A 24735-nucleotide genomic window follows, 5' to 3' on the forward strand; every position below is an offset into this window, starting at 1 on the left:
ACTAAGATAGTAAGAACGCGAAGGTATCCCCCTCATTTTCACACAAATCTCTTCCCAAGAAAGGTGATGAATCTTACCGTTCACCCGTCATTCTCCCCGTAAATGGACACTGGGCTTTGATCTCAGGTGCTGCGTCTATCATCTTCGATAAGGAGACCGAAGAAATACTACTCCCGGCGTTGCAGGTTTAGTTAGGCGACCTAGGTGATGGAGTGCACGATGGTGGACCGCAAGAACCTCGAATCGGTGTGAATAACCTTGAGTGGGAGTTTATCTCCAGAGGGCCTGATGCCCTAATATAAAACCTGGTTTTATCCATGCTGATATGTTTATGGGCGCCGGACTGTTGCACGTTGACTTTGGGCACTCTTAGAATGCGCCTTGTGGTTGCTGATTTGTGCTATAGAGGTGGACTTTCAAAAATGTATTGAGGGGTTTGGAAGGAAAGGGATTTCAATGGTTGCCAACTGTGTTTGGCTGTATAGATGTAATAGATGCCAATAGGGATAGGTTCGATCCTGCGAGTCTCTTGGAATGCTTTAGCGCCACAATTGCCAAATATCCATCAAATCAATCTTTTCGCCCTCTTGAATTGTAGTTATACTTCGCAAGAAGGAATGGTCCTTGGGGTTGAGTAGATTCATATACTAACGGATAAAGATATCCCACGCTCACATTTCCTTGGATAACTGGCATTTCGGATTACCTTCTTTTGGAAGAGTTCGTTCCCAAACTTAATATTAGCGGAATATATTCGGTAGCCGTTGAATCGAACAGCAGTTTCGACATGAATCCCCTGTCACTGCGTCGTTAGAGAGTAGTTGTCGTTCTTGAAGCTGGCCGGCTATTCCAACGCCCGTTCCGTGATATTCGCGTCGGAAAGGCCCTGATTAGTCATCTCGAGGCGCACGCTGGTTGGTTCCTCAGGTGACCACCGACACCTTACCGTCTTCCCAAGGCAAAAAGACAATATCATCCCGAGAAGCGCAGCCGTGAAAAAGAAAGCTGTTCCCCCCGATAACTTCATCCTTCCATCCCCCTCTCTTCTCTCCTTCCCTGGCAAAGAACGTCGTCTTGGAGGTAACTCCTTGTGTTCAATCCAACCGTCCTATTATTCCCCTCTCCTCTCTCTTTTCTTACTTTCTTTCCTCCCCCCATCCACCATGTTCAAGCTTGCGCGCACCCGACCAATTACTGCGGCTCTCAGAGCTGCGACGGTACGATCTCTCTAAATTGATTTTTTATTGTCGCTGGATCCGATGGATGCTAGACCATAAGAGACTTATTGGCTGACATATGTACCCTGTGCAGGAGTCCTCCGTGCAGACTCGCCTCGCCCAGCAACAACGAAATCTTTCCATTCACGAATATCTGTCCGCCAGGCTGCTGAAGTCGGTATGTGGTCGCATCGATATCTCGAACAAAGGTCACCGACTTGGATATCCGGCTAACTGAATTTTGTAGTATGGTGTGGGTGTGCCCAAGGGTGAGGTCGCTCGCTCCGCGGAGGAAGCTGAGGCTGTTGCCAAGTCGCTCGGTATATATATTGACCCCTTCATCATGAACCTTCTTATCGCGACATACTAAGACGCGTACTTTCTAGGTAACGATGACATGGTCATCAAGGCCCAAGTCCTTGCCGGTGGTCGTGGTAAGGGACACTTCGAAAATGGTCTCAAGGGTGGTGTGCGCGTGATTTACTCGTGAGTTTGCACCGGAGATAATTTTTTTTTCGTCTGGAGCCTTTTACTGATCGGAGACGTGTTATCCTCCAGTCCTACCGAGGCCAAGATGTTCGCTGGACAGATGATCGGACAAAAGCTCATCACTAAGCAAACTGGCGCAGCCGGCCGCCTTTGCAACGCTGTCTACATTTGCGAGCGCAAGTTCGCTCGTCGCGAATTCTATCTCGCTATCCTCATGGACCGCCAGTCTCAGAGCCCCGTCGTCGTTGCCTCCTCGCAGGGTGGTATGGATATCGAGGCCGTCGCCAAGGAACACCCCGATGCTATTGTCACCACCCCCATCGACATCCACACCGGCGTCACTGATGCTATCGCTACCAAGATTGCTACCGATCTTGGCTTCTCCGAGCAGTGCATCGAGGATGCTAAGCTGACTATCCAGAACCTCTACAAGGTTTTCATGGAGACCGATGCTACCCAGATTGAAATTAACCCTCTCTCTGAGACCTCTGATCACCAGGTTCTGGCCATGGATGCCAAGCTGGGCTTTGACGACAACGCCGAGTTCCGCCAGAAGGAGATCTTCTCCTGGAGGGATACCACCCAGGAAGATGCCGATGAAGTCAAGGCTGCTGAGTATGTCACTCCATCTAATTCGTCATTGTAGATGGGTCTGTTCTAATTGATATCATAGACACGGCCTGAACTTCATCAAGCTTGATGGTGACATCGGATGTCTGGGTATGAACCAACCAGTATCACCAATACGGATCACATGCTGATAGAGAATGTAGTCAACGGCGCTGGTCTTGCTATGGCCACCATGGATATCATCAAGCTCAACGGCGGCAGCCCCGCTAACTTCCTTGACGTTGGTGGTGGCGCTACCCCTGCTGCCATCAAGTCCGCTTTCGAGCTCATTACCAGCGACCCCAAGGTGTCTGCCATCTTCGTCAACATCTTCGGTGGTATCGTCCGTTGCGATGCCATCGCTCAGGGTCTGATCAACGTCGTTCAGGAAATGGGTCTGCGCACTCCTATCGTTGCCCGTCTGCAGGGTACCAACATGGAGCAGGCTCACAAGCTGGTATGATCCCAAGCTCGTACATAGTTGGACGGCACGCATAAGATACTGACATAGCTTCCAGATCAACGAGTCCGGCCTTAAGATCTTCTCCATTGAGGACCTCCAGAGCGCTGCTGAGAAGTCTGTCCAGTTCTCCAAGGTCGTCAAGATGGCCCGTGAAATCGACGTCGGCGTTGAGTTCACTCTCGGCATTTAAACTCCATGTTAGGTTTTATTTTTGACCGTGTTCCATTACTTGGCCTTCCAGTGTCTCTCCCCTGTCATTCTTTATGGTGTGACCCGGGTGATTTTGCAAAAAAAAAAAAAATTGATGGAGAGGGATCAGCAGGGCAAGGGATGGTGCGCCTGTCCTTACCTAAATATGATGGCTTACAAAGTCCTACGACTGCCCATGGTATAACCGGACCAAAGATTCCGTGCGAACATATGAGCGATAGTGGTTTTAATGGTGGAAATGATTTTTGGTTCCGAGAGAGAATTCGGGCAAGGGGTTGGCTTTTATAATAGAGAGAGAGAGAGAGAGAGCATTGAGAGTTCTGTACATCGTCTTCTTCATCACTATTTTTCTCCCTTAGTTACCTTTTCCGCTGTGAATGTATTCCCTTATTCTTTTGTTTCTTTACCTCCTCTCCTTATGTAGATGTGGATTTCTGTCAAAACTCCGCTGCCTGTCATTCGAGAGGTGAGATATTGTTCATCGGGTGCGATCCTCCCGTTGTCCAAGTCGTGTATCTTCCTTGAAAGAGGACTAGGTACATATATGTAGTATCTGCCAGTAGAAAGGCTTAACATAAGGAGACCCGAGCAGCAACAATAGAAGCTGGGAGTTGATACGATCTATTCTTTTTCCCTCTATGCGGTACGTAGTTCAAAGGCAAAGGCCAAAAAATATATATATATATTCCTCGTTAAGCTGATCGAAGCGTCCGAGCGTGGAAGGGAACGAACCAGTCATCTGGAGGCCACTGGGTTTCATCGAAAAGCCACATTTTCACCGATGTGTCATCAACCACAACTGTCATCTTGCGGTCGCCGAGAATACTGCGGAAATTCAACGCAGACAAACTATTTGTTGGGTCTCTTGGCAATTCCAGATCCATTTCCCTAGCACAACGACGCATAGGCTCTGCGTAAGGATCTGAAATCCAGACGCTTAGCTTACCGCCTCTGTTGCTTACGTAGTATAGTAGGTGTCTGTCGACATTTGCGAGGCAATCTGGCCACCGGGGGTACGGTTCAGACAGCGCGTGCATGCATAAAGTATCTGTGTTCGGGTCGTAGGTGAAGGGTAAGATGCTTTGGTGATTATCTGGAGCCAATATTGGGGTTGGGGCGTTGAGAACTCCAAGTCGGTTTTTGCTGTTTCTCTGAATGGTGCGTTCCACCCACATCTGTGGCCACTGGAAATTTCTATCGTATGGTAGTGGTACCGTATAGGCGTGGAATGGAGTTGCATCTCCTTGCGTAAGTTTGTATCTCACGACACCGAGGTGAGGGTGGTTAGGTTCAGGGCTGTATTCCTCATGTAGGAGAGAAATTGTAGTTAGAGTGTCAGTGGTTAGACCCACAAATGACAGCGCTGTAGAGAGACTGATTGTATGGGTTACCCCTGACTTTAGGTCATGATGCATTACGTCGTGGTACTCGATGTTCGTTCTATTTGGTCTGCGAACACTCAAGACAACCTGGGAGCCTTGAGCAGCGAAAAAGCTTACGTCTCTATGAGGCAATCGAATTGTATGCATAATCCCTGTCTCTAGATCCCAGACGTAGCAGTAACTATTCATATATGATGAGCATATCAGCGTTCAGCGGGTGGGTACATGCTTCAGAAGAGACATCATTCAAAATAGAAGAGAAAGAAAGATAGAAACGATCTAGGAAGGGAACTAACCCACGTAAGCTATATGTGGCCACGGCCAGTTCAGAGAGGCGAATTTCGCAGAACTGTTCACGGTTCTCATTGCAGAAACGCTGGAATTTCTGTGACTGCAAGGTGTACACGATAATAGTAGTTTTATCGGTCATCCAGGCAAGTCTTCCATGTGAGTAGTCTAACGAAGCTATATCTGTTGGCGTCGTAAATGGCAGGGTAAGCTGAACTTTGCAAAGTGGAAGTCCTCGATCCAGACAAAATGCCTGCTTCGAGTATTGCGCAAACTGAGCTTGGAATTCTCTTTCGGCAAGATTTTGTCCGGTATACTGACGGTACATGGTACGACAGGATAAATCACAGGATAATACATCATACCATCTTTTAGAGACCTGTAATCAATCAGATTGTGGAAGCAAAAAAAAAATGGAAAGGTACAGATTAGTGTTTATAAAATGGCTACCATGGCAGAGTTGCTGGGCAAGAAAGCAATCAGAGACAGACAGATCTAAGGCATGCAGCTCTGCTACCTCTCCGTCTATGTTTGAGGCTTATTATTGGGGTCCAGGTTTCCTTGACAGAGAGGAAAGAACAGGATACGTACTCTTCGGAGAAGGAAGATATCTTTCAGACTTAGACCTTGGACAATCTGCACGGCGATCTCTAGAGGCAATTCACTGAGAATATCCTTCTGGAAGTACCTTGAGTTTATGCGCTTTTGGGCGTCACGCCATTCATGCGGTCTTAACTCGTCTAGTATGCGATGATATCTGGTTTTATTAGCATACTTGGAATCCCATATGCGAAACGGAAACATACGCTGAATGTCGGGAGAGGTTGGTATTAAGACTCTTGAACAGATTGACAATTTCTTCCACATCAGCTTCCATTCTAGAAGGGAGATCTTAGATAATATAATTAATCAACCAGACAGAGTGATCAGGCCAAAACTGGACGTAATCTTCCAGTGAAGCTGAAAGTTTCACGTAGGTTTTTATAGGTTTGGAGCGGGAAATCTGACGTCAATTTGTGTGGATATCTCTGTCAGTGTATGAAAATAGCTGCAGATGTATATTGAACCAGCACGATAATAGGCGTTGCGATGAAGCAAAAGATCGATTTGGTAGATAGAAAGCAAGTAGTAGGTAGGTAGTTGATGCCATCCAGAAAGTATGCAAGAATGGGACAGAGTCCCGTGCCGCCTGCCCCGTGATTCTAGTGACTGCCTCAGGAACAAGCTGTTTGCTTCTTGTCATCCTCTTTTTTTTTTTATGTCTCTTTTCAATCTCGAGTAAGAGACAAATTGAAGGTATTGATTGTGATTTTTTATCAATACCATCAGCATCAGCTTCAATCAATCCCTCTTTTACAATTGCTCCTGTTATTGCGGTCTTCTGTCGCTTCCCGCTTGCTCTTCCTATACATACCCCCCCATCTATCCAAGTAGTATATGCCTATATTGACCCCTCTCTTTTACTCCATCTCAGTTATTCCTCTTTACCCTCACCACCATCCTCAATTCATCAGCATTATCATCGCATATGATCCATTATTCAATCCGACTTATTAACGTGGTTTCTGATCCCTCCAAAAAGGAGCAAGAAGAATCAATCAATCAGAGGTCCCCATCCACTGGCGGTTCCTCCCGCTTACAGCTGGTCCTTTCCCGAGCTTCTGGGTCCCCAAGAGAGGCACCAGCCCCATGAGAGAAGAGAGCCATTCAGCTACTAGCAGCAGTTCTCTGCAGATCCGATCATTATAACATTGCATCCATTTCGTCAGTCGCCACTTCTGCACGACTGGTCTTCTCGAATTTTTTTTCCCCTTCCTTTCCTCCCCGCAAAGCTCGGCCACATTCCTGGTCTCAGCTAGATACCGTCGAAGAAGCACCCAAAAAAAAAAGAAACAGCCCTGGGAAGGGGCTGAAAAGGCTGATTTCAAAACTCAAACAAAATATATATATATATAAAACGCAGTCCTAAAACGGGCGAGGAGGCAGCTATTATTACTGGTGAAATTGCGGAAAACTTTCGGGGCCCTTTAACATTGACGCCAATAGATTATTGAACTCGCTATGACTCGGGAAGCGGAGACACTTAGGTGATGATCAGTGCCTGCTTGGCCCAGTCCTGGTGATTATCAGCTCTGTCGACCTTCACACGTTCGCCTGCCCATCTGTCAACCCTCCTGTTTTGTTTCGCTGTTCTCTCTAACCTGTTAGTTAACCACTGCCCTTATTCCCTTCCCCCGCAACAGAACGCCAAGGGGGAAAAAATTTCGCCATCCTGTTTTTCTTTTCCCCGCCTGCGGCCTGCGGCCGTCGTCGCCCATTACCCCTGTTCTGTTGCGCGAGATGAGCGGTCTCGCCGATCCCCAATCTAGAAACACCATCATTTCTGGTGCTACAGATGCGCCGGGCAGGACACGAAAGCTTCCTGTTCTCTCCTCCTCCATTCCATCCTCCGGCTCCTTGTCGAGTGATCCCATGGACATCACTCCTCCCGCTTCTGCCGCCACCGCAGGCACTGCACCCCCAGTCCATAGCAGCCCCGATAGCGATCGAGCGGGCGCAAACACCGTGACGACATCCAATGGCTCTCCTGAAACCGGAAACTTGAACAACCATGCGACTCAAAACCCAGCTATTGGTGCTGCTGCCGCAGCCCAGCAGCCGAAAGTCGTGCAAACTGCCTTTATTCATAAACTCTACAAGTATGTTTACGAGGGTTGGGTTCCTCTCACCCGATCTGGATGTCCCCGGAAGCAACTGGGAACTGTCGCTGATAATGCTGTGATAGTATGCTGGAGGATCAGAGTATCCAGCATTTAATATCGTGGTCCGGCACCAATGATAGCTTCGTCATGTCTCCCACCTCCGAATTCTCCAAAGTCCTTGCGTACGTCCTTCACCCACACTGAGCTACCCCGACACTGGATGAGTGTGTCACTAAATTTTCCTACAGCCAATACTTTAAACATACCAATATTTCCTCCTTCGTCAGACAGCTGAACATGTATGGTTTTCATAAAGGTATGCGGTTTTAGACCCAGCATCGGATATGCCAATCGCCGCTAATTTTCCCGGTTATCAGTGAGTGACGTCTTCCACACCGGCTCTCCGGACTCCGCTCTTTGGGAATTTAAACATGGAAACGGGAACTTCAAGCGTGGCGATCTGGTTGGGTTGCGCGAGATCAAACGACGAGCATCTCGCCATGCGCTAATCCACCGAGATTCGTTCCCCGGCCATAAAGCCGCAGTCTCGCAACCCGGCACGCCTGCAGAACCCGTGTCTGATACTGAAACACGGCTCATGAACGTGGAACATTTACTTTTTGATATGCATAATCGCTTAAGTCGCGCCGAGGAGGGAAATGTGGCACTCAATGCCAGATGCCAGGCTATGGCGGAGAGTATAACTAGATGTTACCATGTAAGTTTACTTAAGCCTGACTCGGAGCCTGGCAACTCCATGCTAATTAATATCTTCGCAATTGCAGTGGACCCATTCGATATCTCGATTTTTACAAGGCATGATCCCTGATCGCGAAAGTCTTTTATATCGGGACGGTAAGCCAATGCTAGCGCCTTCGGGAAGAACCTGGCTCTTTCTAATACCCAGTAGTGTCGAGTATGCAGGCCGAGTTGGAGAAGCACCTTGATGCTGTGCGCGCTCTTGAACACCCTGCGGATGTATATTTAAATGTCCGACAACCGCATGTTCCGAGTGTCGCAGTTGACCCAGGTCCACCATTGTCTCCGCGCCAGATGCCCCAAGAGGACAGCCGTCGCCCATCCATGATAGATCCATCTAGACCGAACATGATTCGTCCCCCGGTACCAGCTCACTTAGCCGTTTCGCCGCGTCGTTACGGCTCCATTGGCGCAGCAAATTCCTCCCCCAACTACAACCGTCCACAAGTCCCATCAGTCATTACTCCACAACCTCCAGTCCCGCATCCCCTTTCATCCGCTTCATCTCCCCCAGGGCCGAATCTAGCACGTCGGCACACGTCGGCAGACATTCGCCAGCATGGATGGCCGCCACCTGGTGTTTCCCCTTTCACCCCTCAGGTGTCCACACAAGGCCCAGGTCCTTGGCCCCCATCACCGCACAGGACTCCTACTTCCACTGATCAACAAGTGCGAGATGTATTGGCTCAATACGAAATGGGAGCACCACGTCGCCTCCAAGATGTCTCGCGCCATGCCACTCCCCCGCTGAACCCTGATCAACCGGGACCTACCGATAATGGATGGGGATTTGGAGCGCCGAGGTTCCCTCGTCACGAGTCTTCCTTGCCTGCAACACGACGGTCTAGTATGGCGAGCAATGTACATTCCCTGCTCAACCCAGCCGACACGGCGGAGCGGCCTGATGAGGACTTACACATTGTTGAGGATCGAAAGCGGAAGCGACTTGAATAAACAGCTAAACCATCTACATTATTCTCGGGTTCAGGCGGTAAATGTCAGAAAGAGCAAACATCGGTGGCTTCATTCCAGCCGCATGTACGTTGGGGAAGAAAGAAAGAAAGCAAAAGAATATTTCATCGTATCATTATTGACCTGACTCTACCTAATTTGGAGGGCTTTATTTGTATTTTGGGTGTAATACCTACTGTACAATTTCTTATGATGGTGTCGTTTCCTAAGATTATTGGAAATCCCCAATCTGTCCAGGTGGTTCGCATTACTTTCTTTCCATTCATTTCTTTTCATTTTTTTTTACTTTTCCTTTTACTTTCTCCCTTCCTTTTCTCTTTTCCTTTCTTCTCTCTACCCCAGGTATCACTGTATACCTTATTATACACAGGATATTATGGCATGTGCGCATATTATTGCCACATTTGGTGCTAGCATTAGGAAGCTAGCTCTTTGCATTTGGTTTACCCTATCTTACTATATTATATACCCTGGGCTGGAACGGAGCTGAAAATCTTTGGGTATAGTCTTAAGAGTCGAGAATGAAGATTGAAGCCCGACTGAGACCATCTCATCTTTCCCGATGGAGGTATTGTACAAAAGGTGCCAACCGTGGAGTTTTTGTGAACATAAATATAATAATTGGGGTATATTGCGTTTGTCTTGAGATCGATTATGTATGTCTATCAATGTAAAACCAAATTACCGCTTCTTCCGTTTCTTTGAGCGCTCCGCAAGTATTTCATCCAAAAAACTCGTAGCCTTCTTCCTCCCTTTTGGGCCTGATCCTGGCCGTGCTGATGGTCCTCCCTGCTGAGTTGATACTCTTTCCTCTGCATCACCGTCGTTCTCCCTGTCTCTGTTTGCATCATTGCCAGCAGCATCCGTCTCCGACGCAATGCCACTAACATTCTGCTTCCTCTTGTTGGCCGTCCTTTTCTTCCCAATGGATGCTGTTCGCCCCTCATCATCATCATCATCGTCGTCGTCGTCGTCATCATCATTATTATTACCCCCGCCGTTTCGCCTGGAACCGACTGTCTTCACGCCCGGCTTTGTGGCAGAAGACGCAGGCTTACCCGCTTGTGCTACCTTCGCCGCCATGACCTTCTTATAATTCCTCCCCAACAGCTGTTTCCGCAATTTATCATTCGAGTCTGTCTCTACTGCACGATTCCAGCTCCCATCTGCAGCTTTTGTCGGCAACGGGGCTCCAACGCCTAATCTGTAGGGTGTGAAACTCTAGTCAGTTCGCCTGGGGGGGAAAATAATTGAAAAAAAGGGGCCGCATACGTCTCCGGAACAGCAGTAAATATCTCATCTTCCTCTCTTTGCAGCTCCTCGTCTGATTTGGTGTTTCCTTGTTCCTCTGTGGTTGGGGCGGGCAACCAGGATGCGACGAGGCGTTGACTTCGAGCGAGGGCGATGTTGGCTTTATTGAGGATGATGTCTGTTTCGGCTTTTGAGAGGGACATGTTGTTTTGTTTTTTTTTTTTTTTTTTGGATTCTTTGCGCCCTCGCGCCTTCTTTTGTATTTTCTAGTGATTCTTTTTTTTCCTTGAGATATTTTAGACCAATATGTTAATTTATTCTTTTTTTTTTTTTTTTTTTTTGGGGATAGAGAGGCGGAGGAGATGGGCAGATTTTATTACCGCTTGCTGCTTTTGATTAGTGGTTGGGGGATTTTTGTTGTGAAGTATAGGATGGATGAGGAGTTGAAAATCAGTTTAAGAGGTTGTTTGGATTGTTTTTTTTTTTTTGAGATATTGATTGTAATAGATGGATGGGTTTAAGAATGTATGGCTAATTCCTGAATTGTCAATAGTGAGGTGGAATAATTTGGTGGTACTAGAGCAAGGCAAAATGTATTGTTTTATATTGCTCGCATTCATTCGTAGAGTCGTAAAGACTACTATAAATACATATATGTACGTGCATCTAGACATCTATCTCTAGGAGGTAAACACACTGGCAACAGGACATACAAAAAAAAAAGGGTATATAGATCCTACAAGAGGATTATAAGGAACGACCAAGTTCCCAGACTATCAGGCACTGGCTTCCTCTTGGCGATGCATCTCTTTCAGCCGTTTCTCCGTCTTCATAAACTCTCGAATACCCACTGGTATATCGGCAAATAGATCGTCGCCCGGCTCGGGACCTGTCCAGTGTGTCTCACTTCCGCCGCCATCGTCGTCCATGCTTGCGCTGAGGGTGTTCGAGTGTGTTCGCTCCGTGACACCAGGAACCACTCCCGGAAACTTCGACTTGCCTTTGGCTTTCGCTTGTGCCAATAATTCAGCCCATTCCTCCATCTCACCTCGATAGTCGTCCCACACGCAGTGAACACAACCGCTCATACAGCAATTATCGGGCTCCTCGGGTCGTGGAGGAATCGGTACACCATTTACCGTTTTCCATGTCGTCTGTGGGCCGGCATCATAGCGCGAGGCACGACCAGGGCCAGCTAGTCGGGTACCAAACACAATCGCCATCTTTTCTTCCGGTGTCTTCGGAAGCTCGTCTGTTTCATGGGGCGGCGACGTCGGCGTCTGCTGAGCGGCGGTGGGGGAGGTAGTCGCTTGGCCACGGTGTAAAGAGCGAGCGGCGAGAATATCAGAGTAATATCCGGAGAGCGGATAGGCCTGGGGAGAGTCCGCGCCATTTGCGTTGGTGTGGTTATGAGTAGCCGGCCTTCGGACAGACGGAGAGGGGTGGTATTGTCGGACGCATTGCGGGAATATATTGGTTCTGCCTTTGAGGAGGCATGATGCGACACCTTTTCTCAACATTGATTGTCTGACGGTAGCCAGAACATGACCCTCCATGGCGCTGAAAAAGTGTGCTTGAAGGAGGGATTGACATCGTCGTCATCGGCGTTGCGGGATAAGAGGAGGTAACAGTGCAAACAGTGCAAACAGAACTTGTCCTGCTTCCGGCCTGATCGTAACCGATTCACGACTCGCAAAATAAACGAGACCTCAGCAACACCCGTCGACGCGTCGCAGATGGAGCCTCCTCCAAAAAAGGCACCTCAAGGCCGCTCTCCATCTAGACCATCGTTCCTAGCTCCTACCAAAGCGAGTTTAGCGAGATCCAACCCCGAAATACTTGAGCGCGCGTTAAGTCGCTCGCCAACAAGAACATCTATGAGCAAAGGTAGTCAAGATGAGCAACAAAACCAAGCGGAACCGAGGGGGTTTGGGCTGCGCGACCGAAAAGCCCTCAGACCCTCGCTGACAATACCTGCAAGTCCCACCGATGCCCTCAAACAAATCAAACAATCCCCTGTATCCTTTACAAAACGACGCGCGAGCGGTCTAGGTGCGTTTGCCGCGCCGCCACGACGAGTGTCAAGAAGAATTAGCGCTTTGGATTTTCAATTTCAATCGCCAACAGCGACGCGAATAGGTCGAGTGGAACCGAGTATTGTGAACACCCCAGAGGACCAGTTAGCATCCGAGCTAGGTAGCGCAACAGGGGCAGCCGATATGGACGGCGATTTCGACGAACCTTCCTTGCATGACGACGGGTTCGAAGAACCCGATCTGCCCCCAACTCCAACCCAGTTAGGCCTGGAAAGACCGCCCGGACGACCAAAGGGCCTATTAAGCAGTAGTCCTGGTATGCAACAAGGAAAGTGGGGGGAACGGCGAGCTCCGGGTGGACGGGAACAGAGCCCTTCGAAACTCCGGACAGTTGATTATGGTGCTGAGCCAGAGGACTTGGCCAGGCGCAGTCCAATCTTGGGCGAAGCATTAGTCTCGGAGCCGGTTCAGAAGAAGAGGAAACTCAAACAAGAGCTCTCAAGTGAGCTGGAGACTCTCAAGCAGGACGTCGCAAAACTAGAGGGGTTGTCTAAGAAGCTGGACCGGCCGGGAGACAATATGGAACCCTATTGGAACGACTTAATGTAAGCTTGACGAACAACTCATATCTAAATAGACGGCTGCTGACAGGCTTAAAGCTCCTTACTGATATCTACGGATCCCACTTACACTGCCTCTAAAACTCGCTCTGGGGACCCGACGATTTCAGCCCTTATATCGACGCTGCTCCCCTTCTCCACACAACGGCCTCCAAAACCGCCAAGAACATCTCCCCAAACGAATCCATTTGCGCTCAGTGAAAAGGCACAGACCGAATCGTATTTGTCTGCTTTTGCTCCGCTAAACCTCACCACATCCTCAAGCATGGCTTCTCCTTCGAAGCCCGACCTCCTGCTCGAACAACATAAATTAACGCTGTCTGCGCCACGGCCCTTCCCACCCAAATCCTATGATATCTCAGTCTCCTACGAAACAAACCCCGAAACCCAGTCTCTAGTCTCCCTATCAGCACATAATAACCCCTCCGACCCGGACTTGAAAGTACCATCCTACTTACAGCAATGGATAAACACAAGGCTCAACAACCCGCTTCTAAGACTGGACGTCTCGGGCCTCTGCTGGGGTATCAACCGTTACTGGGAAGCGCTGATATCACGAGCCCGACTATGGGCCCAAATAGAGGAGCAGCATGCTACCCTTATTACGGCCTACAACACACGACCCAGGAATCCTAGCAAGCCAAGCACTCAAGACACCACCACCACCACCACCACCACCACCCTAGAAACGAATACGGAGAGTCTCACCACATCTGACCTGCGATATATACTACCACACCTCCAGCGTACCTCTATGCTGTTCGAATCTAGGGAGAAATCCCTCCGAGTAATCGTTTCATGCGAGCTCACCCTTGACGAGTGGACAAGCGAGCCAGAGCTCTTACCGAGTATATGTGTTTCGACTACACTCGCCTCGGACTCTAAAGGAACCCTGAATTACAATCCCAAGGCAGAGCAAGAATCAAAGAAGCTCTTCCAAGCTATTTTAACCGAGAAGACACATATCCAGCCGGGAACCGCGGGCGGTGCCGATGCCGATGCCCAGGCAATCACTAAGGCAACGCAATGCGTCCTAAATGCCTTATTTGGGGAAGACCATGGCAAAGGGAAGGGGAAGGAGAGGTGACATGAGCGGGTTGGTTAGGCTGGCTGGCTGGCTGGCTGGCTGGCTATCTATTACGTACCACCTGCCGTGCAATATATACAAGTCGAACGAATAAATTATGGCAAATTCAAGGCAAATATCATGTCCTGTTCTGTTCTGTTGTAGCCGTAGAGTTCAATGTAATGTACCTAATCTTTCGAAATGAGAACACTACCAAGTACTCGAAAAGACCGAATCGATCTGAATGTATCTACTTGTCAATACAGGGTTTACAAGGCTCCTATAGCTCCTACCATATATATGTCTCGAGTACTTTTTCGAATGCGTGCCCTAAGGAATAGGCGCAGACAGACAGACAGACAGACAGATCTACTGAGGGACGCAAAGAAGAAGAAGAAGAAGAAGGGGGAGGATGGGACATGAAATTCGGACATTTGCATTTCGAGGGTAGTTCGGAGCTTTTTTTTTTTTGGTTTCATCTGCTCAAGGAGACAAAGGTAGAAGAAGAGGGAGAAAGAGTAAAAGGGAAAAAGAGGCGCCACGCCACGCCATGCCACAGAAAATTAATCCCCGACATGAAAATCGACCCAATCATCATTAGCTGAGAGTAGTGCGAATTACATTTATTTCTTAGCCTCAGCCTCTGCCTCTGCCTTGACCTTAGCACGCTTATCCCGAGCACCCTGGTAGCGGGCCTCGCTGCGAGCCTCACGCAGCCGGCGGTATGCAGCCTCCTCACCCTTGGGGAGATCATCGCGCTTGATCTCAGTGACAGCCTCGGCGGCGGAGATGTTCTTGATGGGCAGGATGGCGCCGACGTTGGCGGCGTAGCCCTGGGTCTTGCCCTCAGCAGCGAAAGCAGCCTTGGCAGCGTTGACCTCTTCGGCGGAGGAGTCGAGCTTCTTGAACTGACCGCTCTTGCGGGGGAAGAGGATCAGGCGAGCCTTGTAGTCCTTGAGGCGGGTGACATTGGCGACCAGAGACTCCTTGGAGTAGTTAATGCGGCGGTGGTCAACGGCGATACCAATGGTGGGGGCGAGCTTCTTGGGGATACCAGCTTCCTATAAAATTCGAAGAAAAAAAATCGCCATAAGTTTCCAATTCCAAGAGAGGGTATGAACCCCATTCCAAGGAAGGGAGGAGATTATTACCTTCAGCTCAGCAAGAGTGAAACCACGACCGGCACGAACACGGCGGTTGTACTTGATGGTAGGGCATCGCACAACGGGACGCAGCTTATCAACCGGGCGAGGAGCAACAGCGGCAGCCTTGGCAAGACGAGCCTCACGACGGCGGTGCTTGCGACCGGCCTATATTCCCCCCAAAGAAGATCTTGTCAGTCCATTTATCCAAATCATGGAGAGAGCGTCCCCCAGATAAAGAGCAGGAAAAAAATTTTTTTTTTTTTGCCCCCTTCAAGAAAACATTCTCCATTTATCATTCCACCGGGTATGGGATCGAAAATCGTACCTGCTCGAAGTGCACACGGACACGACGCTGCCAGTGCTTGTGGAAGTCTATCAACCAAATCCCATCAGTAAAATCACTTCCATAAAGATGATAAAAAAAAATTCCCCCTCCCCATCAAATTCTCGTTTTCATCCATTCGAATCGTCGGGTAGCACTCACGAGGGTTCTGAAGCTGGTTGTTGTGCTTGATCGCCTATATCACCAAGAAAAAAAAATCCATCAGCATACGTCCTCCCTTTTCGAAAAGCCACAGAAAGAGAGAGAGAAAGCAGAGCATTCTATTTCCCATTTCCAAAGAAGCGCAAGAACAGGATCTCTTCAGGTACGCACCATTGTGACGGATGGGGATCAAAACCGGGAGATTGTCGTCGTGGGTGGTTGCTGGTCGTATCTCAAAACTCCTCTTCGTTTCAATATTAGTGGAACTTTTTTGGTGTGGCCAACCGCGCGGAGCCGCCGACCGCCTCGCTTAGCGAGCCCTACCCTGCCTTCCTAATCCGGAATCCCTCTTCAGAACATAAAATTTTTATTTTCCTTTACAATATCATAAAACGTAGAGTATGAGGTAGATGGGATTGGATTGAATTCTACCCCCTCCCCTCCCCTGACTATATTCATGTATACTCGAATATTTTATTCCTGGATATTTTTGATGCTGTGTCGACGTTTTTGTGTTGCTTTTGATTGTGGGCTGGGAACCCGTGACTGTTGCTTAGTCATCGACATAACCCGCGAAACAAAACAGTAACTAACTAGTTATTAACTATGTACTTTACTAACTATATATGTACTTATAGTCGGTAGAAGATACCTTGAATGTTATACGTATCAACCGAGCTTCTCCAGTTCAGGATATCTCTGTCAGATTGGTGATCCTATCTTTATATCTTTGGGAGTAAAACAAGACATTGTAGCAGCTTTCCGAGATGATAAATAGCAAACGAACCCCAGAATGAAACATAAAAAGAGACAACACCAATTCGCCTATGGTCTTTACAGGTCATCATTCGTCATTGTTGCCCGCAACGAAAATACAGATTTGGCTCAAATCAAGAAACAACAAGGAAATAAGAGACAACGAGAAATAACGGGGGGTCGTTCAAGACAAGCGAAGCGTAATGCAAACCGGCCCATAGGAGTCGAGGGTCCGGTTACATGCAAGAGAACAATCATAACGGCGAGGATAGTGGCTTATGCACGGGTTGTATGTTGTTCCAGGCGTCAGTAAATTCCGAGACCCACTTGCTCCTCCGCTTTAGATTTCTTCGAGCTCGCACCGTCAAAACTTGCTTTGCGTTTGAGGTTGTTTGCCGGCCGCTCAACTCCAGCTTTCCTCACTTGACCGAACAATTTCGATTGGAGCAAAGTGCTCGATTTTGGAGCCGACGCAGCTGCATCCCGAATATCCCGCTGGATACCGGTTGGGTTACGACGAAGCATGCTGGTTGCAAGAGATCCAGCCTGAGAGGCAGGAATGTCTTCTTCCGTCTCAGCTTCTTCAATGTCAGAGGCAGATATCGTGCTATCTCTATCATGGTGCCCATCCGTGGAGTCTCTTCTCGGAGTAAAATACCGGCTCTCCTGATGGGCACTCCTTGTTTGAGACGGCGTCATGGGAAGCGACGACATCGAATGGCTCCCCCGGGAATGTCCGTTGGAATACTGTTTAGTATCACGCTGTCGGTTGGGAGTGGAGGCGACACTTGATTCTCTGTTGAGAACACGACCTGCCGCAAGGAGGGCAGCGATTGAATTGCTGTTTTCACTCCTACTCAGGTGATGGTTGCCATTGTCCATGAAGTGAGGCAAAGATCTTCTATGAGGAGTCTGAATATCCGCTTGAGGGCTTGGTGACATCGGGCCGCGCTCAATCATTTGAGAGAAATGCTCCCTATTTTCTCTAATACGTTTTTTCAAGAACTTATTCTCCTCTCTAAGTAGGTCTGAATTTTCCTTCTCCTGCTCGATTAGTTTCTTCGCACGACGCAGCCTTCGGTCAAGAGTAGCATTGACTCGCTCGAGCTCTTGGTTACGTTTGAGGGAAAGCTCCAGCTCCACATTGGAGATTGGAGGTAGAGGCTTTGTCTCGGTAGGGAAGTGGCGGTTGCGATATTCGGTACTCTGAAGAATCTCTACCTCCCTTCTAGCGAGCTTATGCTCCACCTCGGCACGTTTGATAGCTTCGTTACTCGTAAACGATAGCAGACTATGTTGCAGCTTGAAGTGAAGTGCGGACATGCGAGCCTCCTGGGCTACTCCAAGAAGCTCCTTAGCAATACCACGAAGTTTGACCTCGTCAGCAGCCTCGATTTCGTCCGCTGTTGGCAGGTTTTCTGAGGCACCGTAGGCGGTACAGAGGGTCTCTTCGATATCCGGTGAAGGTGCCAGGTACGAGCTCGATCGGGACCTTGAATTTCGGAGAGGGGCTCCCGGGATCTGTGTGGAGGGTGGAGGGGTCATGTCTGATGAAGGCAGCGATGGCGGGGATCTTAATTTGCTGTTGTTGGATCGGGGAGAGTGGCTGCCAACCCTTACGCTCAACTCAGGCGAAGCGGAAAGGTTGACGCGTTGAACAGGGGTGACAGGTCGAGAGAATTCGACTGGGGGAGCAAGGGACCCTTGCGATAGCTGAGACTCCGGGTCTTGCAACATGACGGGAGATACTGTGAAGAGGTGGGGAGAAAGAGCGAGATGAATTGCACGTGTGAAGAGCGATCCTTACACTACAATGATAGTAGTTAGCGAGTCTTGTCATTCATGTGTTGGTCGAACAGTTGTCGGAAGGCGGTCAGGACATACCACGCCGGAATCAGAATACGTCAATCCTCGTGGATGGCTGTCGACCCAACTGAATCCGCTTATCACTGATTAGGCAGGGCGGTATAGAGACTTAGGGAAGTTGAGGATGTGGATGACAAGAGAGGCTTTCCAGGGAAGAAAAGATCCGATTGGTGATATAGATTTGGGGGGGGGGGGGGGGGGGGGATAGAAGGGAGATGGAAGTGAAGAGGAAGAGGAGGAAGAGTAAGGGATGTGCTCGGAATGAAATAGAAGGAAAGCGATGAGAATGCAGAGAGAAGAAGCAAGGGAAGGGTGGTTTGATGCCTTAAAGGATGTTGCAAGCAGCGCTGGACGGGAGGCTGGGAGAGTCGCCGCTTGTCACGTCGGCGCCTCGACCAACCACGTCCAGCCTCCTCCATCCACGTGAGCCCAGCCGCGCGCCAGACCTGAACTATTCCTGATATGGTTAGCCGCCAGCGTTCAGTCCGCCCCGAACAGGTAAACAGATGAACACAGGCCAAAGCTGCGATATTGTAACTGAGGCAACGGACTACTTTCGTGGGACAAGAGTCTGTCTGCAGCAAGTTCAGCTCGATCCATCAGTCCTTTGGCTTGCTAAGGTTGGATTCTCTGGGTTGGACTAATACTGGTCAAATTCAATTGTCTTTTCCCGATTGTTGATGAACATGTTTTCATCTCATTTCCCAGCCCCTTTTCATGGCCCATTCCTCATCTTAGTTATGTAGATCTCTCAATTACCTTCATTCCACACTTCATTCTCTTTGGTTGGATCTGCTTTTATCCTCTTGCTTTTAATTAATCATGGATATTCTAAATTAGACAGGCAGATTGACTCTAGTCAAGACATAGGTATATATATTTATATTTTTTTTGCTGGCTTTATCCATAACAAACGCTACATTTGTATTAATATAAGCTTTAGACATCCTTGCAATCAGACATGAAAGAGAAAAACAAAGGTCTATATATATTTATAACTGATATGCTAGACAATTCCTTCTTTCTAAAGAGACGAACTACCCCACGATGTCTAGACTACCTAAGTATTCGGTACCTGAGCCAGAAGTGGGGAGTTGTATATTAGTCAGCGGATTTGACGCGGGCGCCAGGCAGTCAGGCACCGAACGCTGGAGGTCAACAAGGAACCGCCATCGATCTATCACAATCATACTCCGTACTAACCACCTTTAGCTTGACCTGAGCGCTCTTTGGCATCATTCTTCTGCTTTTTGAACTCTTTTCTTCTTATTCTGAAGCGTGTCTCTTATTCCCCTTATTATTTTAATTCTTGTATTTTCTATCTGTGGAAGCATCATGGGACTGTTTTAAACCCTCACCTGAATTTTTTTTTTGAATAAAAGAAGAGCTTCCCCCCCCCCCCCCCCCCCCTTTTGATAGACCTCTGTTACCGCACCTTTTTTTAATTGACAACACCATGGATAACCAACCGAAAACCCCCTCTCGCCCTAGTGGAATTCCGCGTCTAGTCTCTAGGTTACCTCTACCGATATCAAAATCCTCCCCCTCCCTCAGACCTTCCCCGTCCCGCGAGAAGCTGCGAGCAGACCCTGGCCTTAATGTCTCAAGGCTTCGGAGACCGTCGGAGGAACCAGAATTTAAGAAACCCCTCCCAAGGTTATCGCATCCGAAGAAGATTCCAAATACTTTTCAACAGAAGCGGGTTGTTTCCGTGGCTGGATCAAGTGATGGTGGAAGATTCGAGTCTGACAGGGGGTTGGAGGAAAGCCCCAACTTCGAAGCAGAATCCCTAGAACAGGACGCAGAAGCTCGGGGCCGTACAAGGCCATCATTATCGGATAGGACGATAGAAACATTGGCTCAGATTCCATCCTCCCCTTCCTCTTCTCTGAGACAGTCCAGCTTCTTCAGTGCCACTAGCCCAATGCGATCTTTCTCTCGCCCGCCATCCTCCATGACCAATTACTCAAGATCGCCCTCGAGATCATCCTCATCTCGTCAATTAAGTGGGAGCGACTTAATTTCTGCTCCACCGTCTGTTGTGCGCCTTCCCTCGAGATCTCGCGCATCCGTGTCCATGAACGACCCCCCAAGTGACCAGAGCTCTGTTACAACCGTAGAGAGCCCACCTAAACCCAAGAGGCCTGCGGTAAGAAGGAGCATCTATGGCAGCACCGATTCAACTGCTACGACCCCAGCTCCTCGCCTAAGTTTGGGCCGAACGCCAGCCAAACCTGCCGAGACCGAGACGGATTCTTCGCAACAACCGCCTCTCCAAGTGAAGAAGACCCGGAAGATACAGCCAAAAGCTTCTAATTCAAGGCTGTCCTCAGCAGGCTTCCGGTCCTCTTCCGCTAAATCTCCATCGTCGGAAACCTCGGCAGATCAGCAGTCGGGCATGGAAGAGCGGAAAGTATCCAAGTCGTCCAGTGCATTGAGGGAAAGTATTGCAAAAGCTAAAGCTGCCCGTAAAGCAGTGGCACAAAAAGACTCTCAGCCCTCTTCGTTTGATGCCTGGGACGAGACTATTGTTCGGGACCCGTTTAACCAAGGGCCTAAAGATCCGAATCATGGATTACTCCGAAAGCGCCTGGACGCCGGCCGGACCTCAGGTCATTTGAACATTGCGGCAATGTCATTGACTACATTTCCGGGTGAAGTCCTCACCATGTACGACTTTGACCCTAATTCTACTACTGATTGGTACGAAAGCGTGGACCTGGTCAAGTTCATTGCCGCAGACAATGAGTTTACCGAACTTCCCGAAGCGGCGTTCCCCGACATGGACCCTAATGAGATAAGTACGGATGATGACGAAAAGGGAAATCAGTTTGGGGGACTGGAGGTTTTGGACTTGCATGGGAATTTGCTACAGTCTCTTCCGCTAGGCTTTAGAAGACTACAGAGACTGCACACCCTGAACCTATCGAATAACAAGTTGAGCATGAGCGATATCGAGGTTATCATGGAGATGGGTTCCCTTCGGGACCTCAAGCTTGCGAAGAACCAGTTGGAAGGCGCACTTATTAATGAGATCGGTCGCCTCAGCAATCTTGAGGTTCTGGATCTGCGGGAAAATTCCCTTGTTGACCTTCCTGAAAGCCTGGCGGACTTGCGCTCACTTCGTGTTTTAAATGTTGGATATAACCAACTAACATCTCTGCCATTCGAAGCCCTAAGCAAGCTTCCTATGAAGGAGATTAGTGCCCCCAGAAACAAGTTAAGCGGAGCGCTGATCCCGGCTTCTGTAAATAAGTTCGACGCTCTGCAGAATTTGGATGTCGTTGGCAACGCACTTGTGAAGCTTTCCGAGAACGAAAGCTTGGAACTTCCTAGCTTGCAGACCCTAGCGATCAGTATGAATCGTATCCAGAGCTTGCCAAACGTTTCAGTCTGGCCAGCACTCCTGGCCCTGTCAGCAGAGGATAATAGTATATCCAGCCTGCCACAGGGATTTACCGACCTGAAGGCTATCAGAAACGTTGACTTTACCGGAAATGACATCTCGAAACTGGACGAAAAGATTGGATTGATGGACAGCCTGGTGACGTTTCGAATCGCCAACAACCCTCTACGCGAGCGCAAGTTCCTCAGCATGACTACGGAGGATTTAAAGCGTGACTTGCGGAATCGGTGCGAACCAGAGCCTCAGGAGACGGACGATGAAGAGGGCTCTGTTGCGACGCAATTTACGCTGGCCCCAGAGACCCCAGCACAGACCGCGGGTTGGCAGGTCAAACCTGGAGGTGCTCTTGACCGATCTTATACCGAACTACAAGATTTGGAAATCGAACAGCTGGAGCATATCAATCCAAATGAAGTCAGATGTCTGTACCTGCAACATAACGACTTGCAGTGTTTCCCAGTACCGGCGCTGAGCCTGCTTGCATCCCACCTGACAGACCTTGATATGTCACACAATCCATTGGATAGCTCGTCACTTTTTACCTCTTCCATTACCTTTCCAAGCCTGCAAAATCTGAATCTTGGTACCACCGGCCTAGTTACTCTGGAACCAATATTTACCAACCTTATCGCACCGTCTCTCACTTTCCTCGATGTGACAGGCAACGGCCTTTCCGGAGCCCTCCCCCCTGTTCGTCAAACCTACCCGAAAATGACCACGTTCCTAGCCGCGGAAAACCAGTTTGATAGCTTAGAGTTTGAAGCTGTCCAGGGTCTCCAGGTGTTGGATGTAGGTAATAACAATATTGGGGCGCTTCCCCCGAAGCTCGGCTTATTAAGGGCCGAGGGCTGCAGTGCTAACTGGGGTGCCGGGTCTGCTCTGAGACGGTTTGAGGTGGCGGGGAATAGTTTCCGGGTTCCTCGATGGCAAGTCGTTGCGAAAGGAACCGATGCTATTCTCGAATGGCTAAAGGACCGGATTCCTGCTGAAGACCTGCATGAGTGGGAATCAGACGACGAGGCAAACTAAACAAGAAATGGCCGTTCCCACCGTGCGATACTTGTGTGTGTCTGATTTCGGCCCGCTAAACCGATGTATATAACATACATAACCCATGTAAATTCTTTCGTTTCGGGACTCGATGTTTTAATTTAATATTATTTGGGGGTGTTACTCCCTGAACATATACGGAGGACGCGATAGTTAATCGTCCAAAGAGTTATATATAACTCTCTATATTCATTGTGAGCTAGTCGTATCATCGATCGATCGGCTTGCTGACTTCCTCCATGACCTTCATCCAGGTGTTTGACCAGGTGGTGAACTTGTCCCCGATTTGCTCGCCAGTCTCCTTCCCATTCCCGGGCCAAACAACCGAATTAATAGCGTTGGATGCACAGTCCCGAGCCTTTCTCAAAAACTGTCCTGCCTTCTCTAGATCGGCCTCATACAGCGCCCCGGCCACTTCATCAACGTGCTCCGGAATATGCTGCAAATCACCCATCAAAGCCTCCAATTTCCTCACATCACCCAGCGACCCAGATGCCTTCGTCAGTCGATTCGAAATAATAACCGGATATATCTGCGCAATGGGCTTCAACACCCGCAGAGTAGACTTTTTCTGCGCATGCAGCGCCTCCTTACTCGCCTGATCATCATCCTCGTCGTCCTCCTCCTCCTCCTCCTCCTCCTCTTCATCATCGGCATCGTTCTTCTCCCCCTCATCCCCTAGAAGCTCATCGAAAAACTCATCCCCTTCCTCATCAGGATCCCACTCTTCAATCTCCTCCACTGCATCCCGAACCAAATCCCGATACTGCTCTACCCGCCGAATCACAAACCCGATCACTCCCTTCCCTGCAACATCCACCAACACGTCACAGGCATCCCATACCCGTCCTGCCGCACCCGTCACGGTATCTTTCCCCGCTTGATTCGAGTCTGTTTTTGCCGACTTCCCAGCAGCACTACCACCGCCAGGAGGAGTAGGAGTCACAGTAGCCACCCCCACCCCCCCCACCTCCCCCAAAAGCACCCCCAACTCCCTCAACGCCGTACAAGCCAACCCCCGCAACTCACCCTGATACGCCCTCGTATGTGTCTCCGGCGTGAGCAGCAACGCAGCCGCAACCAGCGACGGCAGAACCGTCTCGTTGAGAGTCGCCAGGATCGTCGCCACAGCGGAATGCGTAAAGGGCGCCGTGATCGTCAGCAGGGAGAGCTTTGTAACGTGGGATTTCAGCGCCGTGGCTGCGGCTGCGAGTAACGCGAGAGGATCCAGAGGTTCATTGTGCTGGGGTGGTTGGGAAGCGGGCGCGGGCTGCGCGGAGAGCGTGGTTTGGAATTGGGTGATTAGGGTGAGGGCTGTATTGAGGGTGGTTTGAAATTTCTGGGACATCTTTTTTTTTTTTTTTGGAACGAACTGGTCAAAGGAGAGAAAAGAACGTAACTTAGGAGGAGGATGAGGAAAGCTTGAGTTAACTAGTTAGTTGGAGAGGCTGAGGGGAGAAATTTTGATGAGATTGAGAGGGATTGCGGGGCGGGTTTGATTAGGGCTCTGCGGGGTCACCTGTTACTCTATACATATCTATACAAGATTTATTTTTATTTTTTATTATTATATATATATATATATATATGTTTTATATATGTATGTTATATTCTAATTATTCTGGTCTAATTTCGCTTGTCTCTGAATGAGATTGCTGGCTATGGATGGTTTAATGACTATGGGTAGCGTAGAATAGCTCGACTGCAGTACGTGTAGATGATCTTTACAGTTACATCCAGTATATAGACATATCTCATAATTAGTTCTGATTTTCATTTTCTGTGCTGCCGTGTAGTATTAGTTAATTTCAAAGGACGGAGAAAAAAAAAAAGAAAAAAAGAAAAAAAGAAAGAGGTCTTGCCCGTATTCGAAACGGGGTATCTGGAATCAAAATCCAGGATGCTAACCACTACATCACAAGACCGTAAGGCATGATGGAAAAATTTGGAAAGTGGGTAAAGAG

The 24735-nt window shown here is 48.9% G+C and overlaps 9 protein-coding genes and 1 non-coding gene across 10 annotated transcripts; 4 read left to right on the forward strand and 6 right to left on the reverse strand.

Moving 5' to 3' along the window:
- Window positions 1-1087: 1087 nt before the first annotated feature.
- P175DRAFT_0524470 (succinate--CoA ligase (GDP-forming) subunit beta) lies at window positions 1088-2968 on the forward strand (the record flags this gene model as incomplete). The annotated part of the gene is made up of 8 exons (XM_040899366.1): window positions 1088-1217; window positions 1312-1395; window positions 1465-1537; window positions 1604-1703; window positions 1743-2321; window positions 2380-2426; window positions 2480-2772; window positions 2834-2968. Exons 1-8 carry the CDS (start codon window positions 1164-1166, stop codon window positions 2966-2968), a joined length of 1365 nt encoding a protein of 454 aa, XP_040751606.1. The 5' UTR covers window positions 1088-1163.
- Window positions 2969-3680: 712 nt separating this feature from the next.
- P175DRAFT_0524471 (F-box domain protein) lies at window positions 3681-5535 on the reverse strand (the record flags this gene model as incomplete). The annotated part of the gene is made up of 4 exons (XM_040899367.1): window positions 3681-4551; window positions 4667-5037; window positions 5250-5415; window positions 5465-5535. 4 exons carry the CDS (start codon window positions 5533-5535, stop codon window positions 3681-3683), a joined length of 1479 nt encoding a protein of 492 aa, XP_040751607.1.
- Window positions 5536-6998: 1463 nt separating this feature from the next.
- Window positions 6999-9073, forward strand: P175DRAFT_0510150 (uncharacterized protein; the record flags this gene model as incomplete). The annotated part of the gene is made up of 6 exons (XM_040898491.1): window positions 6999-7357; window positions 7444-7542; window positions 7609-7676; window positions 7738-8078; window positions 8146-8215; window positions 8271-9073. 6 exons carry the CDS (start codon window positions 6999-7001, stop codon window positions 9071-9073), a joined length of 1740 nt encoding a protein of 579 aa, XP_040751608.1.
- A 699-nt stretch (window positions 9074-9772) lies between these two features.
- On the reverse strand, window positions 9773-11565 carry P175DRAFT_0510151 (uncharacterized protein; the record flags this gene model as incomplete). The annotated part of the gene is made up of 3 exons (XM_040898492.1): window positions 9773-10295; window positions 10364-10529; window positions 11127-11565. The coding sequence occupies 3 exons, from the start codon at window positions 11563-11565 to the stop codon at window positions 9773-9775; spliced, it is 1128 nt and encodes a 375-aa protein (XP_040751609.1).
- A 513-nt stretch (window positions 11566-12078) lies between these two features.
- Window positions 12079-14085, forward strand: P175DRAFT_0533207 (uncharacterized protein; the record flags this gene model as incomplete). Its single annotated transcript, XM_040900033.1, has 2 exons — window positions 12079-12983; window positions 13038-14085. 2 exons carry the CDS (start codon window positions 12079-12081, stop codon window positions 14083-14085), a joined length of 1953 nt encoding a protein of 650 aa, XP_040751610.1.
- Window positions 14086-14208: 123 nt separating this feature from the next.
- P175DRAFT_0502366 (60S ribosomal protein eL13) lies at window positions 14209-15907 on the reverse strand. The gene is made up of 5 exons (XM_040897368.1): window positions 15865-15907; window positions 15694-15727; window positions 15535-15581; window positions 15216-15374; window positions 14209-15125 (listed from the first exon to the last, which is right to left on the reverse strand). The coding sequence occupies exons 1-5, from the start codon at window positions 15865-15867 to the stop codon at window positions 14688-14690; spliced, it is 681 nt and encodes a 226-aa protein (XP_040751611.1). The 5' UTR covers window positions 15868-15907; the 3' UTR covers window positions 14209-14687.
- Window positions 15908-16321: 414 nt separating this feature from the next.
- P175DRAFT_0502367 (uncharacterized protein) lies at window positions 16322-18519 on the reverse strand. The gene has a single exon (XM_040897369.1). It carries the CDS (start codon window positions 18184-18186, stop codon window positions 16756-16758), a length of 1431 nt encoding a protein of 476 aa, XP_040751612.1. The 5' UTR covers window positions 18187-18519; the 3' UTR covers window positions 16322-16755.
- Window positions 18520-19725: 1206 nt separating this feature from the next.
- Window positions 19726-22885, forward strand: P175DRAFT_0481329 (uncharacterized protein). Its single transcript, XM_040895451.1, has one exon. It carries the CDS (start codon window positions 19772-19774, stop codon window positions 22748-22750), a length of 2979 nt encoding a protein of 992 aa, XP_040751613.1. The 5' UTR covers window positions 19726-19771; the 3' UTR covers window positions 22751-22885.
- P175DRAFT_0460801 (uncharacterized protein) lies at window positions 22847-24166 on the reverse strand. The gene has a single exon (XM_040894742.1). It carries the CDS (start codon window positions 24117-24119, stop codon window positions 22980-22982), a length of 1140 nt encoding a protein of 379 aa, XP_040751614.1. The 5' UTR covers window positions 24120-24166; the 3' UTR covers window positions 22847-22979.
- Window positions 24167-24624: 458 nt separating this feature from the next.
- Window positions 24625-24696, reverse strand: P175DRAFT_0t93. The gene has a single exon. It is a non-coding gene; the product is annotated as a tRNA-Gln (tRNA).
- Window positions 24697-24735: the final 39 nt, after the last annotated feature.

The sequence above is a fragment of the Aspergillus ochraceoroseus genome (assembly GCF_002846915.1).
Source record: "Aspergillus ochraceoroseus IBT 24754 chromosome Unknown P175scaffold_5, whole genome shotgun sequence".
Taxonomy (NCBI): Eukaryota; Fungi; Ascomycota; class Eurotiomycetes; order Eurotiales; family Aspergillaceae; genus Aspergillus; species Aspergillus ochraceoroseus.

Bases quoted from the DNA above. Each gene is read 5' to 3' on its own strand.
- P175DRAFT_0502366 (XM_040897368.1), bottom strand. The intron at 15,582-15,693 runs GTGAGTGCTACC...TTTGGTTGATAG, and splicing joins CAACCAGCTTCAGAACCCTC to ACTTCCACAAGCACTGGCAG. The intron at 15,375-15,534 runs GTACGATTTTCG...GGGGGAATATAG, and splicing joins TCCGTGTGCACTTCGAGCAG to GCCGGTCGCAAGCACCGCCG.
- P175DRAFT_0502367 (XM_040897369.1), bottom strand. From the start codon at position 18,186: ATGTTGCAAGACCCGGAGTCTCAGCTATCGCAAGGGTCCCTTGCTCCC.
- P175DRAFT_0481329 (XM_040895451.1), top strand. From the start codon at position 19,772: ATGGATAACCAACCGAAAACCCCCTCTCGCCCTAGTGGAATTCCGCGT.
- P175DRAFT_0460801 (XM_040894742.1), bottom strand. From the start codon at position 24,119: ATGTCCCAGAAATTTCAAACCACCCTCAATACAGCCCTCACCCTAATC.